Source organism: Dromaius novaehollandiae, chromosome 1, assembly GCF_036370855.1.
Source record: "Dromaius novaehollandiae isolate bDroNov1 chromosome 1, bDroNov1.hap1, whole genome shotgun sequence".
Classification (NCBI taxonomy): Eukaryota; Metazoa; Chordata; class Aves; order Casuariiformes; family Dromaiidae; genus Dromaius; species Dromaius novaehollandiae.
In genome coordinates, this window is record NC_088098.1 from 125,360,163 (window position 1) to 125,376,923 (window position 16,761).

At 40.1% G+C, this 16,761-nt stretch overlaps 1 protein-coding gene across 4 annotated transcripts in view; it reads right to left on the minus strand.

Annotated features, from left to right (window-relative positions):
* ATP6AP2 (ATPase H+ transporting accessory protein 2) overlaps positions 1–16,032 on the minus strand; it is a 26,594-nt gene extending 10,562 nt beyond the window's left edge. For 2 of the 4 annotated variants that reach the window (XM_064497521.1, XM_064497518.1), the window contains exons 1-9: positions 15,840–16,032; positions 13,079–13,209; positions 10,649–10,777; positions 8,290–8,385; positions 7,951–8,088; positions 7,568–7,621; positions 6,032–6,181; positions 4,818–4,934; positions 3,466–3,696 (exon numbers count right to left, since the gene is read on the minus strand). In XM_064497521.1, the coding sequence (XP_064353591.1) occupies positions 3,502–3,696; positions 4,818–4,934; positions 6,032–6,181; positions 7,568–7,621; positions 7,951–8,088; positions 8,290–8,385; positions 10,649–10,777; positions 13,079–13,209; positions 15,840–15,909 (1,080 nt within the window). In that variant the 5' untranslated portion in view covers positions 15,910–16,032 and the 3' untranslated portion in view covers positions 3,466–3,501. Of the gene's footprint in view, positions 1–2,590; positions 3,697–4,817; positions 4,935–6,031; positions 6,182–7,567; positions 7,622–7,950; positions 8,089–8,289; positions 8,386–10,648; positions 10,778–13,078; positions 13,210–15,040; positions 15,110–15,839 lie in introns of those variants that run through there. The other 2 variants (XM_064497526.1, XM_064497515.1) reach the window with 2 other exon arrangements.
* Between the last annotated feature and the right edge of the window lie 729 nt (positions 16,033–16,761).

A 16,761-nucleotide genomic window follows, 5' to 3' on the forward strand; every position in this document is an offset into this window, starting at 1 on the left:
CAGCACTTTCATTCTAATTAAATGAATTCTAAATATGGAAAGGCTATTCTTGGCTCTGGATCAGTGTTGTAATTACCTAGCTAAGGATTAGTACTGTTGTGTAATTTAACATGTCGTGCTTACCTAGCTCAAACTAAAGCAGGGCAGTTTCAGGGCCAAAGAGTAGCCTGTGATATCGAAAGCAATTGCTATTTTAAAAATATTATTAACAATTAATATAATACATATTATATAGAAAAATAATATAATATTAAAAATATTAATAACACCATTTTAAAATAGTGTTCGAAACATTAGTGTTTTAAAGTAAAAAAAGTACATTTAGTAGTAGCTAGGGGCCTACAGCCATGAGAATGAACAAATGTCATATTAACTAACTTTTAAAGTCGAAATTGAAATGAGTCCTTCCAATAGATAACAGAAAGTGGCAGTAGTCTACAACTAGTTTTAAAAAAAAAGTAAAGTTAGAGCCTACAGCAACAGCAAGAAGCTGGAACAGAACTGATGGGACAGCCACCTCAATGGCAAGTTCTGCATTTAAAACTGTATACTGTAAGCTTCAGATTGAATACGCTATGGCTCTTCAGGTATATTTGGCACACAGCTGTCAAAGACTTAGAATTATGCAGTCACTTCAAAAAACTATCTCCTATAGAACTTTGCAGCAGTATCCAAAGTGAACTATTAATCCAATGAGGACCTCTGAGTTAAGTAAATGAGGAATCCAAGAATTTGATCTAGGTCGGTAAGACATTCGAGCTGCAGTAAACCTTACCAAAAAGTCTATAGCACGACTAATTTTCAGGCAACCAATCTTGCAAAAAGCTTAATCTTGCAAAAGCACAGCAAGTCCTAGTACCAGCTAGTAGATTTGCAACATGCTGTTCTAACTGTTTTTAAGTCCTAGCTGAAACAGTGCTAGGAAGGTGAAATTAGATTTATTTATGGCTAATAAAAGTAGGTGAAAGAAGAGACTAGCATTTCTGATACTCCAGTGCTAACCCTATCCAAATCTCTATGTAATCTTTTTTGCCCAAGCAGCACTGCTCTACCATATGAGAGAAGTGCTCTGAGAGGTTCTTCAGATATAGTTACAATAACACTTCCCATTTAGTTTAATAGATTATAGCAGGGTTACTCTTGTGGCAGAAGTCCGCCTTTCTAATAGTGCATAGGGTCACCTTAGCACATTTTGCAATCACTGTATTACCCTACAGCAAATATTTTGCAATTGACTAGGAAGTTTGTGCAACAAGTCTCAGAAATGTGGCTCAGACATCTCCTCCCTATTAATATGGAAATAAATATAAAAAAGATTTAACAACTGTAAATCAGTAACTAGAAATTTTGAAGAATTATTTGAAATTTGAAATATGAGGGAACCCATTATGTCACTGTGTGTTAAAGAGTATTTTGACATTAATTCTCAGCGGGGTTTTTTAGGACAAGCAGAATACCATAAAGAATACTTACTCTATTTCAATTGCTTTGTTTCTAAGACAGATGCAAACAGTGCAAGCTTCTAAATCTTCCCTGAGCATTTACTTTTGCTTTACCTTTGTGTTTCTTATTTTTTTCCACTGTAAACTGTTCCCTGCAATCTAACAGTAACCTGATAGTGGCCATAAGAAGAGTGGCCATGTAGGTAATTTTTTAAAAAAGTATAGTTTATTTGGAAAGATGCTACACTACCCCCTTTCTTACCCTCATGCTTTCCCCTGAAGCTCTGGGGTATTGTTTTCCACATTAAATACTCTCAAAATCTCAAAATAGTCAAAGAAATTTTAAACAACATACAGACTATCACTTAATTATTTTCATAATAAAGTTGTACAACTTTCAGATGCTCATCAAGACAGTGCAAGTATGTTACAGGATGTTCTGTAATTAGGCTACACATTCTTCTCAGGTTAAAACTGTCCAGAGAAGCTGGCAGTGCATTTTTTTTTTTATCTATTGATCCCATTTTTAAATCATCCAGATAAACTTCAAGTGGTGTTAAAGGTAACTTTAAATTATTGTAAAAATACTAAGCCAGATTTCCTAGACTTGGGTAGAGCCACAGCATGTTACTCAACTCAACACAAAGCATTGTCCAGGGTTTGCAAGACATAAACATGCACGTAACTCCAACCCCTTCAAATCTGACAAGCCCAGTAAGCAAGACAAGTTAGTTTGCTGAGTAGATCTTTTCTGATACTGGAACAAGTCTCTCTTAACAATAGGGAAAGAGAAGCGTATTAGAGGATGACAAGATGAAACAGAAGCTTCCACTCACATTGCTGCAGTTTAGAAGAATTTCTTTTACAACAAGAGCAAATGACAGTTTCCAAAAAACTGTGCAAGAGATTCAAGCCAGAGATGAACTGCTTATTTTAACTATAGCCACTAAGTTGCTGGAAGTTTAGTTTAAGGAAATTAATCCACACAAGGTGATCTTCCAGCATTTGCTTTTCAAAAGACACTTAAAACTAAAGGGTTTCAGACTTGGGCCCGCTGTTAGATACAGGAAGCTGTCTGCACCTGGTCTATCCAGTTGAGCTAATACTAAACAGAACTAGCCCTTCATCTAAGAAGCCAGAAGAATAAATACATTCAAGAACAACCGTTCTTTGTTTTATTGAGTAATGGAAGCAGGACTGTAATCCAGGTATATTTAATCAAGTGTTGGTCCATTCTTACCATCAAAAAGAATTCTGTTGATTTTTTTTAATAACATCAACACAAATGGAAGGAATATGAAGCATCATAGTAGGAACTTTTAACTGTACATGACATTAAACTATTATCAGACTGGTGCTACTTCAATATTTATAGACTCTCCACTGTATAGACCAGCCACACTAGTGTTATTTATCTCCAAGTCATTAAAGTTCTAGGCAAAGCATCCTTCTGGCTACAGTTCATATTTGAGCCATCACCATGAGGTCAAAATGCCCTCTGTGCAGCTAGAATCCTAGCCTTGTAGAAATATTTCTATATTTCATATTTTACTAAAGAGCAATAACTATCCTCTCAAAAGGTACATATAGCCATTATAAATATTTACATCAAACATTTACAACTGGTTCATAATATACAACACAACAATTTAGCTATAATTTCTAATCCTCCAGTGTAAAACTTTCAAACAATGTCTTGCTACCATAATTTCAGTTCCTCTGTTTTGCACACAGTCACAGGCAGTACAGGCCATCTCTGAAACTCATGTAACATGATAAAAAAAATGGAATGATGTTACCTTAATAACAATTGGATTTGTTTGTTTGTTTTCCTTTTAAACAGGCAGATTTCAATTTGCAAATCCGATCAGGTGCTACTATTGACTTTTAAAATAGGCTTGAGAGGAAAAGAAAGAAAGAGGGGAAAAAAAAGGACACTTAAAAAATAAATACACCTTTGAAAAAATTCCACATTTAACCATGTCAGAATATTTGTTTTCACATAATTTAAAGGAGACCTTACTCTTCATCATTTCCCTGTGCTGGAATACAGCGTAGTTTAATCCATTCTTATCTTCTGGTTTGTCATCCTATAAATAATACTGTCGTACCCAGGATCCATATTCCAGAGGTTGTAGGAGATTACTATTACAGCTAAGGCAAGACCTATCATCATCCACAGAATAATGTTGAAGACTACAGCGTAGTTGTAGTTATATGGATAGGCAAGGTTATATGGATTTTCTGTGTCACTCTGTAATGAAGAAAACAAGTGTATCACTTTAAAGTTAGCCTGCATGCAAAATGCATTCTGCCTGTATCAAAAGTCTGAGCAATCTGAATAAGAGATAGGCATTTTTTTCTGGACAATTCTGATGTTAGGGCACAAAATACAAAAGTGGTTATGTGACTGACATGAATGAAATCTAAAGGAATGGGCTGCCAGGAACCTCATGAAATTCAACGAGGACAAATGCAAAGCTCCACTCGTGGGACAGAATACACCCACGCAACAGCACAGACTGGGGACTGACTGTTGGCAGCAGATCTGCACAGAAGGACCGGTTGGTCCTGGTGGACAAGGTGAACAGGAGTCAGCAGTGTACCCTTGCAATGATGAAGGACAACTGCATCCTGGGCTGCATCAGGAGTGTAGGCAGCAGGTTGAAAAAAGGCAATTATTTTGACTCTGCACCCATGAGGCAGGACTTGCAGTACTGTTCTGGGGAGCCCAAAACCAGACACAAAAGAGTGACAAATGGGAGAGACACCAGGTGAGGGCCACTAAGGTGAGCAGGGTGCTGGAGCACTTGATACATAAGGACTTTGCTCAGTCTGCAAAACAGAAGGCTGGGCAGGAAGGGAATCTAACTACAGTCTTAACTCCCTAAAGGACTATTACAGAGAAGACACAGCCATATTTTTCCCAGATGAGCACAGCAAAAGCATATGCAGCAATGGTCCAAAACTGCAGCAAGGCAAATTCCAATGAAACATAGAGGGGAAAAAAAGAAGTTTTCACAGTGGAAGGGGCAAGGATTTGGAACAGGTTATTCAGAGAGGCTGTGGAACTTCCAATCTTCAAAATTTTGAAAACTTGGCTGGAGAAGGCCGTGTGCAGCTTGATCTAACTTCTAAACTGACCCTGCTTTGAGCAGTGGGTTGGACTGGATGACCCCCAGAGGCCCTTTTCAATTTAAATTACTCTACGATTAAATGAAGATCAAGACAGGAAAGTTGACCTCTCTGCACCCATGCCTAAATCAAAGTCACTATTCTAGACCTTAAAGTTATGCTAAAGTAAAAATGTGATGCAGTTTGGATGCATTTATATTTTTTAAAGAGATGAAATACAGAAAAATATGGTTCTACTACCTCTGAAGACTGGAGAATGGAGCGAGTCTTCCTCATGAGGGGAGAATTAAATGTCTTTACAGCCACTGCTTCTACTACTGCATTCCCACTATAGAGATTATACATCTCATCTGCAAACTGGAAGAAGAAAAGTAATTTAATTTAAAATCTACACTGCAGCCAGGAATTAAGAGGGCTTTGTCAACAAGACACCCTAAACCATAATACGTCAACTTCAGGATTAAGAAGTTTATAAAAAGTTACAAAAGTTTATAGTGTTTTAGAATTCCACTGAGAAGGTGCCAACTTACAAGTGCTGGTTTACAAGATGTCTTTAAAATTCCTCAACCACTGTTTAGCAGACTGAAGGTTATTACTGCTCTTTGGCCTGGAACAAGTTCTTACATCGCTTTACAAAACGCTCATGGCCGTACAGTTTCCCAATTTTATATCTATCAGTTTCAAAAAAATATTTAGGCTCCCAACCTTCCACTGGGAAATTATAAACCTGAGTATTTGAATCTGAGCTAAAGACTAGTATTCTAGAGAGGAATTCTGGTCAAAAAGGTAGTTCTACTATTTTTTATATATTTGCTTAACTGCAAAGAGGCTGAAGAATAGTATTTACAGAAAACAGTTACTTGGCTTAGCAAATTCATGCTTTTATGTTCTTCCATCATGTTTTAAAAACTATCAAACCTGGCTGGTCTCAGCTTTTAATAAAGATTTTGTCTAATCAGCATGAGAGACTTGCTAAAGAGATACTTTCTTGAACACACCAATAGATGAACAGCAATCATTTTGGCAGCTTAGAAATTTAGATTTACACTACTTTGGGGGCAAGAGACTAACCGTTCTACCCTGGAATAGACATATTTATTTCCCCATTTTGGAGGGCCAGTTTTGATGAAACATACTGGTGGTTTTAAATGTAAAATATTTGATTACGTAAAACAGACCTATCAGCTCATATTTATAAATAGTTTTAATATATCCCTATCCTTTAAACAAAACATCTAATGTATTGTAGAATCATGTCAACACTTTTCACAAAGTGACAAATTTGGTAACATCAGATTTTATAAGTGAACAGTTGCAATACAAAACAAACATCCCCCCCCAACCCTGACTGGTCAGGCCGTTACTAATGAGCTGACAGTTCACAGCAGAAAACAAATCAATAAACTTGGCAATTACTCCCCTGTAGCTAACACATGATTAGGCAGAAATCATACCTTTTGCAAAGAGTCTGCAAGAATTTGAGAAGCATCCTTGAATTGCTGAGAATCTTCGCCATACCGTTTTCCAATCTCTTCCAAGCCAGCCAGTTCCAGAGAATACAGGTCTGGTGAGTGATCTTTGGCCAAGTGCTTGTGTCGAGACAACTATGGCATACCATTGAGGACAGAAAGAAATTCATACATAAGTTACTTTAAATACATGTTTTGGTAAAAATCAGTTTACTGGGACTAATCCAAGCAAACACTTTCCACAGTCATATTCCATGTTGACTATAAAGCAGAACTTCTTGCCAACTTAACTAGGAAGATGTCCACAAGTAGCTCTTTATTATTCTACAGAAAAAAAAGCAATGATCATCATGTACACAATCTTGTGTTTGGAACAGATGGCACATGTAACATGGTGCTTTACTAAAAATAAATTTTACACTCATTTGTGTCATAATCCTAGTTCTATAATTGACATTAAAAACAAAACACAGAGGAAAAATACATAACTCTACAATACTTGGATATTACTACTCCCTCCACTGAAGCTGGCCCTGGCAAAACTGAGTAGGTTGCAACTTTCGCTTGCTGTTGCCCACATACAGAGTGGTTTACTTCAGAGATCATCCCATCTTCATGAAATCCAAGCAACATAATCTAACATATCTCAAAGTACAGTAGTGGTATACTTTCACTTCTACAGCTGTGAAATTGAGGCACTGACATTAGCTTGCACAAAGAAATACAGTCTGTGAAAGCATTTAATTTAACATGTTCCTATCTTCCTGTCTACTTTAACTGTAGCATTTCTAGTCTGCAAGACAAAAACAAGTCATTCTACCTCATTTTCTCAAAGGTCTCATTTCTCCCTGCCAGCCCTTTCCCTAACATGAACTTCAGTTCTTCATGAGTGTTTCTTTCACTTTTAAGTAGCTGAGGGGTGGAAAAAAGGACGAAATTGCAGAAACAGCAACAAGATGGGAGCATGTTAGTACAAAGACCGTAAGAAGCTTCTTGCTTAAAAAAGCTCAGAATGAAAAGCTCACCTTGTGTGTTGGAATATTTTTACTACCACCACCATTCACACTACAAAAGTCATTCTAACCTCTCAGGTCAATGTTATAGTGACTTTTTGAGGTAAAACAGTGCACAGGACAAAGAACATGTTCTTAACCACCATTTATACTTCTTAATTAAGAAAAGAAAGAAAGCCCTGGCAAATTCCTCATTGAAGACTTCCTGTGTCTCTGGGTATGGAGAAACAGTAGTTCAGAATTCCGTGTTCTCACCAGATCTAATACAAAAGGAACTAGGGCTGATAAAGTTCTCATTTAGTTCTTTCACTGACAGATTCAAACTTGAATTTGAGCTGATTCAAATACTTTGAAAATGCATTATTTAAGCTGATACAACCAACTGATGACACAATTGAACATACTTCAGTGCCTGCCAAGTATCCTAGTTATGGCTTTTCTACCTTTAGATGGGCTGTCTGAAGTCTGAGGTGCAAAATGTGAGAAGTGTTTCAAAAACTTTACTTACCAGACTTGCAATATCATGTAGGACTTGTAGTTCAGACAGAAAAAGCAAGTCAACCTGCGGAAAGAAGCACAAAGACAAGACACGTATTTCCTTCGATGAAACCAAAGAGAAGCCTCACTTTGTTGCAAGTTTCAGTATTTTATAACAGATTACATCTGTTACATGATCACATAATGCTAGAGAGCAATTATTCTTTTAATAAAGTTATTTATAGAAGAACATAAAACTTAGTTCTTTGAATTTGGTTAGAAAAAGGGGGAGCTCTCCTAGGCAAAACAAGGAAAAAAAAAGAAAGAAAAAAAAAAAAAGGAAAAGCATAAGCTAACATAAGCATACCAGAAAAAAAAATTCAGAAAAGTATCCATTGATTACTGCTTTTTTACCTCATTGTTTCTGCTGAGGGAGTTTAGAGGAAGGGAGCTGAGAATAGAGTTGTCCTGGAATAAGCGGTTTCGCAGTTGGCGCAGTGTGACAGAAAGATCTTCAAATACAGAGTTTGCCTTGCCCACCATGTACACTCTCTGCAGGAACAGTCATTGTTTTATTAGAACAAGGATTTTTTTTTGTTAGTTTTTCCAGTCGCACATTAATGATCAATCATACTTGCAATCTCCCTTCAATGCAAAATATTTCACATAATCAGTTGGTTTTTCTTCAGCCACACAAATGGGAATCGGTTTACTATTTAGAGCATTTGGAATCAGAGATGAAGCAATACTCACTTCCTCACTGGGGGCCAGCTGCAAGACTACAGGAGTTTCCTCAGAGAACAAAGTATGAATAGCATTTGCAACACTGTCAAGACTGAAAGGAACAGCCTGAAACACAAAGTCTAGTCAGATTTTTGGGTAAAACAGGGCCTAATGATATAAAAGAAGAGAATCTGCTTAACTACAGAAGTTTGTAAATATAGGACAATCTGTTTTTCAAAGAGTATGAATACTTTCAAAGCAGTAATAACAAATAATAGGGGACAATAAGCAAAACAAAACATCAACTGTATATCTATCAACAAATTATTTACTTGTATACATGACAAACAGAGTATTAGGGTTTTTAAGAACCCCCAGAGGCCATGATTCTGTAATTAAAGGGCTTACTTGAGCTAAAAGTATAGCCTCATATACCAGTGAAGCAATACCAACAAATAAAAAGCAATACAAGACAGAAAGGAGGAAACTGATGTTAGTGCACATTAACAGTTACGAAACAAAGAAAATTGATGAAAGAAAATGTATCAGTAGAAAGACCAACTGCTGAAACGCCAAAGAAAAGAACCATATAAAATATAGTAAGAACAAAAGAAAATACAGCAATGATATAGAGCCATTACTGGCAAACTAATAAAACTTAGTTTTTCTAAGCATGGATTTCTGGCTTTTATTTAGAAAGAAGCAGAATGACACATTCCCTTCCCGTTCACTAGTTACAGAGTATAATCTTTTTTCTAACAGATATTAGTAAGTATGTAGGCTAGGATAAATTGTACTTGGTGATTCCTGAACATAGGCTTATTGATAATCATTTGAAATTACTCTTGAGTACTGAGGAGCCACTTGGGAACCACTGCTTTACCAGCATACGAAAAGAGCAAACTAAGTCACCTGGGGCAGCTTATTTGATAGCTACAGACAAAATATTCATGAGGTAATTGATGAACAATTAAAGCTCAGGAATGTTAATTCCTATTAATGTGAAATAAGGAAAATATGTACAAAGTACACCTCGGAACTTTGATGAAGTTACAAACATGAGTAAGATTGCAGACTTGTTTAATTATATTTAAGATTTCCACAAGTTAGAATTGTCTGGATCTGACCCCACAGGCATACTTAAGTCACTTCTGGTCCAGAAACCACTTCACATAGCTGTGCCTGAACTAGCGAGCTGTGCTGGAAAGCCAATGGGAAAGCAGATTTGTGTCCGGCTTATTTGACCTGTGCTTGATTTAAAGCTACATAATGGTCTGATTAAAAGCTGACACTTGAAAATAGATTTAGAGTTGTCTGACAGCTGTCTAAGTGATTTCATAGGGATATCCTCCCCCCACCTTAGGGTGTGTAGCAGGTTGTCAATATTTTATGAAACACTATTGAGCACTATCATGGATAAATCTAAAGTTTGAATGAAGTAAGATTATCATTTTAGTAATAAGAGCACAGCAGCTACATAGAGCCAAACTGCATGGTAAACTGGATGCCAATGAAGTTTTCTGACATAGTCAGAGGCAAAATTAAAGAAATAAAGAACAGAGGCTGTAACTAAAGAATGGGGAAACAAACTGAAAAGCAACTTATTTGAAAAGGATTTTCCTTTGAAAAGGAAAAGGAATGTGTCACGCAGGACAAACAGCACTCTGATGTGAACTACTGGTGCAATATTGCAGCAAAACACTCATGCTTACAACATATTAGTAAAGGAAAAGCGAGCACAAACCGCAGTTACCAACATTTTGTACAGTTACTGTGTTCCTGTTAGGATGTAGGTGGACAAAATTGTATCTCAAATGTGAGAAAAAAGCCTCAGTAAAGACTGGATGGCCATGACAGGCAAATGTAACGTTTTGGGGGGCTTTTTCTTTCTTTCTGACAGAGATGTAGTGTAATCACATTCTGTCTCAAAGTACATATTTCACAGTAAAGTCTTTTAGAAAAACCTTAAAGATTGCTTACAGGAGGAGAAGTATATCAAAAAAAATCAACAGCATATAAAATGCTACCACATACTCAGCTGAAGCAATTCTAATTATGAATCAACAAGCTAACATGAGAGTGGTAGATTCTCAATGTCTGGGTGCAAACATACTAAAACTAGATGCCTTCTGAGGAGAACAGGCTTTGGCCAGAGTGGTTGCTGAACTTAATGCAGGAGAACCTAGGCGATCTTCAAAGGCCTCTCATCTTGTACAGGAGTCCAACTGGATTATTTATTGATATATTCTGATCTACAAGTCCATGTAGTTATGTGAATGTCAAGTGGGCTAAGTGAACTGTAAGAACTACAGTGGAAATTCATGTATTTCTAATTAGATCATGAGAGTCACAGAAGTTGTATGACGGTTCCAAACATGTAGATACTCACATTCTCAATAGGGTAAGAAACCCCTTTCACAGGCAACGTCAGCTTGTCTACTCCTTTCACTGTCACCAGCACAGTAGCTCGCGGTCTGTGAAACAAATCACCAACTGCAAGTCCAGGCCAGGAAAGGTCCTATTACAAAATAGTAAAAACCTTGTATTTCATAGGAAGACAGACAGAAGAAACCTCTCCCACCATTACAGCAAAATAATTCTATGATCTTACTGATACCTCTTTACAGAACAGCCTACTGGAAATTTCATGGGAAAATAAGTGTCACCAGAATGCTTCTTAAAATGCTTCCATCTCAAATAATGCTGTCTCAAGTTATCCATAAAGAAACTGTTAGTTTAAAAGCCATCACTAATTTTATAGCCAAGTCTGCAGTAAGAAAGCATTACACATATTGGATATATCAAGAGTTATTTCCCACAATTAAACTGGAACTATTCTAGTATGTAGTTAGTAAGGGAAGCTTGATTTAGAAACAACTAGCCTTCATCAAACACCATCAAAACATGCTCATTTACAATAAAACAATAATATCTTGATTTTTTCAGGTCCAGAAAAAAAAAGGGGGGGTCAATTATACCAACATCCTACTAATCTAACATTTATGAATTTGCATAGAAACATACGAAGATGCCTTAGTAACTTACTATAATTACATACCAGCAAGAACACAAGGAAGGCTAGCTGGCTGGCTTATTCAGGCACAAAATGCAAACTCATCTATCTGCCATGAGTTCAAACAGAGATTTCTCCACTCATGTAAGACATAAAACTGCCAATTTAAGCTTTATGAAACTAAGTTATTTGGATTTTAAACGTCATCGATGTTACAATCTGTATTACATCAAAGCAAGAAAAGAAAACCTTTGATTTAATCAACATGAACAAAAGGGGGTTCAGTTTTATCTTCCCTTAACAAGAGAGGAATACTGAAGGACTATTTTTGAGAATCTCTGGTTTAATGCAGTGAGTATTCTAAATTCTCTGCAGCGCAACCCACTGCGCTGTCAATTTATTTTCCTAGAATACAGTCTTGATGTAAGCTGCAAAATGCTTGTTTTGGTCCTGCAGTATCCTCCATACCAGTGCAGGAAGCTGCCTATGTGGTGATCTCTACCTTAGTGACAATGCTGATACCAGCTTTTGATTTCAGGGCTTAACTGAATAGAGCAATTTAAAGAGCTTCCATTTCCCCCCCACCTTCTCAGATTTGGAATAATAATAATAATAGTAACACCACTATTTCTAAAGGATCCTATGGACCAATCACAGCAAACAAATTCTGAGCTTAGGCAAAGGAACAGAATGATTACTGAAACAACTTTTTTTCCCCATGATGCTTATGTTCCTGTTATCCCTCAGAATGACTACCATGCCGACAGTCAGCAACTGTAATGGGCCAAAACCCACTGTTTTGTTGGGTGTCTTTACATGCAATGCACAGTATCATCTGACATAGTTTTTTCTTGATAAAACAATCAAAATATACTTATTATAAATATTACTCTTCAGAATTTCTGTTACTAGTTTCATAATAGCAAGCATAATTAATTTACAGCGGGACATTTCCAGACAAGTTCCAGAACACAGACTGAACAGACCTGCATTCAAACGAGAGCTATCAGACCTTCTGCCTAGCTGCAGTATGGAGAAGATGGGAACCCACCTCCCTCACCACCATTATGAGAACATCCCAGCTTGCAGCTTCAAGTAGCTGGCTGCATGCAGGCACAGTTGGAGGTACCTGGCTATTAAGCTTTCATGTGTTGCTTTAATAGGCACTCCTCACTCTTTGTGAAGCCCCAGCAAAAAATTCAGTAGGCAAGATGGAATTAGTCCATAGGCTCCTAATTATCTGCCCTGCTTTAAACATTATTAAACTATGTTCAGAAACCTAATTTGGGACACAAATTAGGTTTTCAAATATTTTGATTACTTCTCAAATAGCTGTTTTGCTGGTTCTTATTAACTATGCTCAGCAGACAAAATGCTGACATGACAAAATCCCTGACTAGCCGAGACACTCATGCTCTTCAGAGTACCTGAAAAAGGAGCACTATGGATTAGTTCATAGGCAAGAAGTGACAGTGGTTTCCACTGTTCTACATGATGACAGATGGGGAGGGATATGGCATGTAATTGGGTCCCAGAGCTACTCAAGAATATCCCCCTTAAAAACTCAGCAGGCTTGCTTTCTTCCACAGCTCATGATTCAGATTAACCACCTAGGACAGCCTTTTGCTGCTCACATGACTAATACAACTCTATGCTTGGAAATCACACTTCGATAAGTCACAAATGTGTCAAGACAAAAAGGAAGGGTTTTTTTAATATATTCCAGCACGTGATAAGAAGACTTGCACGCTAAGTAACCTGGTCTGTAGTTTTAGAGCTGTTCCAAAATCAAGACCTGAAACGTACATCTTCAACAGAAAAGCCCATGGATAATGCAGCTACATCTGGGATCCGCTCGCCAGGGATTGGCCAACTTCCATCTCGAAAAACCACTGACTGAGGTGATCGTAAGACACTAAATTCATCACCCCACACACCTAAAAACAAACAAAAAAGCTGTCAGATTTTTTACAATCTTTCCCTTACAACACAGAAGCAGAGTATATTAGAGTTTTAATTCATTTTTCATCCCTCCCACACTTCACAGTTTAGAAAATGTAAGTAACAAGAACCTTTCATTTTAAAGCACTGGAATACAAGACAAGGTTTTTATACAGTAGTGAATAAGGATGGACAAATCCACATTATCAAAGCAGGGCAATTATTAAAGTAACAGCACAGTATACTTCTATGTACTCAATAACAGTTTGTGAACTGACTGTACTACAATTCAGACATGGTAAAGCTAGCTCCCAGCAGAGCCAGGCAGACTTCAATAAACCATTAGCTCACACACAGCTATGCACCAACAGAGCTCTGTTTGCTTCCAGGACTGCTTGGCATAACACCTGTTTTCACACAGACAACAGTCTGAGCCACCAAACCCAGAGCCAGCAGGATCAGCTGAGTTTGTCGGTGCTGGCTTAAACAAAGCACTGCCAGGAACAATCTGGCTTCTGCAGAACCGCTCCGGTGTCTCTGCCTTGCTTTCTCGAGCAGGAGGTTGTGTGAGGGTTTTCTTCCTTGGATGCAATACTGGACCTAAGTGGATCGTGTGAAACTCAATCTACAATCACTGTCATCTTGGATTTTCTCTTATTCAGGAGCCCCTTTCACTCTTTCCCCCTCTACCTTGAATAGCAAAGTTGACTAAAAGCATATTTTTAAAGTATATTATGAAGATTGTAATTTATTCTCTAATAGAGACAAAACAGGAGTCCATGAAAATAAGAGATCTAAAAAAGGCTTATTTCAACTTACCAACCCATTTTAAAGTCACTTAAAAAGAACTGAAGTCATGTGTGTAAACAAATTTCTATTGGTCTAAACCAATCTTAAAAGATGTTTGGTGCAAATTTCTATACAAGTAGTCACACACACAGTGCAAAATTTCAGAATTATCCCCCAATGAGGAATCTACATTTGTTTCCACCAGAAAACTAGTCATAAGATTATTGAAACTTAGCTACCAATCCAAGCAGATTTACAAAATAGTTTTCCAGGGCATGTGCACCTCTAAAGGCTGTTTACAAAAATAATGCAATAATACACAGATGTGATGAACAGCTGTAATTTTTTAGCATTAGTTTAAGCAATCTGACCTTGAAAATGCTTTCTGTTTCAAAGCCTAGGTCATGATCATGCATACAAATGTTGACAGTAAATTTGAATTATGTTATGATAAGCATACTAAAAGAACAAAGTGCTGTGATGCAGGTTGGGGAAAGGTGGCAAAAGAAGGAAACAGGCCAGATCAACCACTGTATATAGAACATATTCAAGCACTTTTTTGTTTTAAATTGATATTTATTCATTGGATGGTCTACTATCAAGTTTAATAGTGTAGCAGCCCTTATTCTGAAGGGCAGAATCGTTTCCAGACCAATTTGCTTAGGAAGCAGTTTACAAAATAGTTGTAAATATTTTTGCTCAGCGTATTGGACTTCACATGTTGCTTCAATTCCCCACATGACTATAAGACAGTCAAGTACTTTACACCCAATCCAACTTGTCCTCAGTCTAAAATGAGAGCGTTCCTTTATTTAACCCAAGTTTTCTTTACTAGGCTTGCTCACGATCGCAATGAGCAAAACTGAATTTGAATGTAGGAGCACATGCATTTTCCTCAGACATGCTATAATTGCTCGACTACAATACCCCTTTGGGCCATATATTGAGCAAGATCTAGAAAGTAAATTCTGAGATGCGATTCATCCAGCATATAGCTCCCCACCCACCTACAGAAAATGTAATCAAACTTCTACAAACCTTACTGAAATTAGTAGGATTTTAGCTCTCAAATGCCCTTCTGAATCTGGACTGAAGAAGTAGGATAGACTGAATGAAAATTATTTACGAAGCCTGGTAAGTCTTGAGGTCAGGTAATATGGCTAATTCACACTGAATGACAGAAAGCCTCCAACTATCACAAAAGCAGCTTGGCAAAACATGAAAATCCGTACTAGGTAACAAAACGATTTATAGCTTTATAAACCCTCCCCACTCCCCATTGGTAGGAGGTCTCCTACCACAGCCTCTAGAGGAAGCCGGTTGGGTGCCGAGAAGGGGGGGCAGGAAGAGAACAGCCGCTGCTCAAGGGGCAGGCCCCCGCTCCCGAACCTCAGGTCTGAACCTGGTGCACTCCCCACCCGCTCGGAGAGCGCTGCCCACGGGCGGCAGAAGCCCCGAGGGTCACCTGCGGGAGCCCGGGCAGACGGAGCAGAGCAGGGCGGGGCTCGCCCTCCGAGGGTGCATCACGTGCCGAGGCGCCGCAGGGCACAGCGGCGCGGCAGCCCCGGGGGCAGCTGCAGCGGGCGGACGGCGCCGGCCGCCCCGGGCCCCCGCCCCGCGCCTCGCGCTCTTCCCCGCCCCCACAGGGCTCGCGCGCCCGCTCCCCGCGCGCTCGCTCCCTCCCCCCTCCCCTTCTCTACCGTTGCGGCCGGGCTCGCTGGCGCGCGCGGCGCCACTTCCCCCTCAACGGCCCTCCTCAACGGCCAACGCGGCCTCCCCCACCCCTCGGCCAGGCCAGCGCCCCCTTCCCCGCGCTAGCTCGGCCCCGGCCGCTCACCGGCGAGGCAGGCCGATGCCACCAACATCACCACCTCCAGGGCCCAGGGAGCCGCGCCGCGCCGCCCCATGTCACCCGCGGTGCCGGCCGCCGCGCTGCGAAACGCTGACGCCGCCGAGGAAACACTGGGCCGTACAGACGGACAGAGTACCGCCGAGCGCCCCGCCCACTGGAGAGCGCTGACAGACAGCCTCCTCAGCCAATCTGCAGGTGAGACCGAGGGCGAATGGGCGGGACTCTGCATGAGTGACTGATCGAACTGACCATTCGCCAATTAAGCCCACCCCCACCCTGTCACGGGACTGACGGGTCAGCTGAGACTTCGTCCCGCCGGAGGCGGAGTCTCGACTTGAGTGGCGTTTCAAGTTGGCCAATCAGATGGCGAGAGATCTCTGCGGCATTTTCCTCCCCCCCCCCCCCGCCCCCGCACATTCAGAGGGCAGGGATAAAGAGGCGGCGCCTCGCCCGAGCGAGTTGATAGCTGATTCGACCAAACGGAGCGCGAGAGATCGGGGCCTTGCCCCTCGCACCGCTCACCGGTGTGACGGTGACGGCATTCGCAGGCGGCGCGCCTAGATCGAGTAGCCTCGGCCGGCGGGTGGGCTCTGATTGACAGTTAAATGAGCCATTCAGAGAACAAGAGCTGCTCGCCCCTCCCACTTCGCACCTAGGCGACGCGGGGCTCCGCCATGGTGCGGCCTTACTCGTACGGGCGGCTCCGGCCGCGGGTGTTGTTGTCCTCCCAGCCGCCCCTCTGGCGATGCGGCTGAGGGAGTGCGAAAGAGAGGGAAATCACGCTGCGAAGAGGCTTTAGTGCCTTCAGCGCGGGTGGGAGGGGGAGGGGAGGGTTGTTCAGGTAGTGGTTGGCCATTTTCTGCCCCCTTGTCTGTGTCTCCCTTCAGTGTGGTTGGAAATGAGGTTT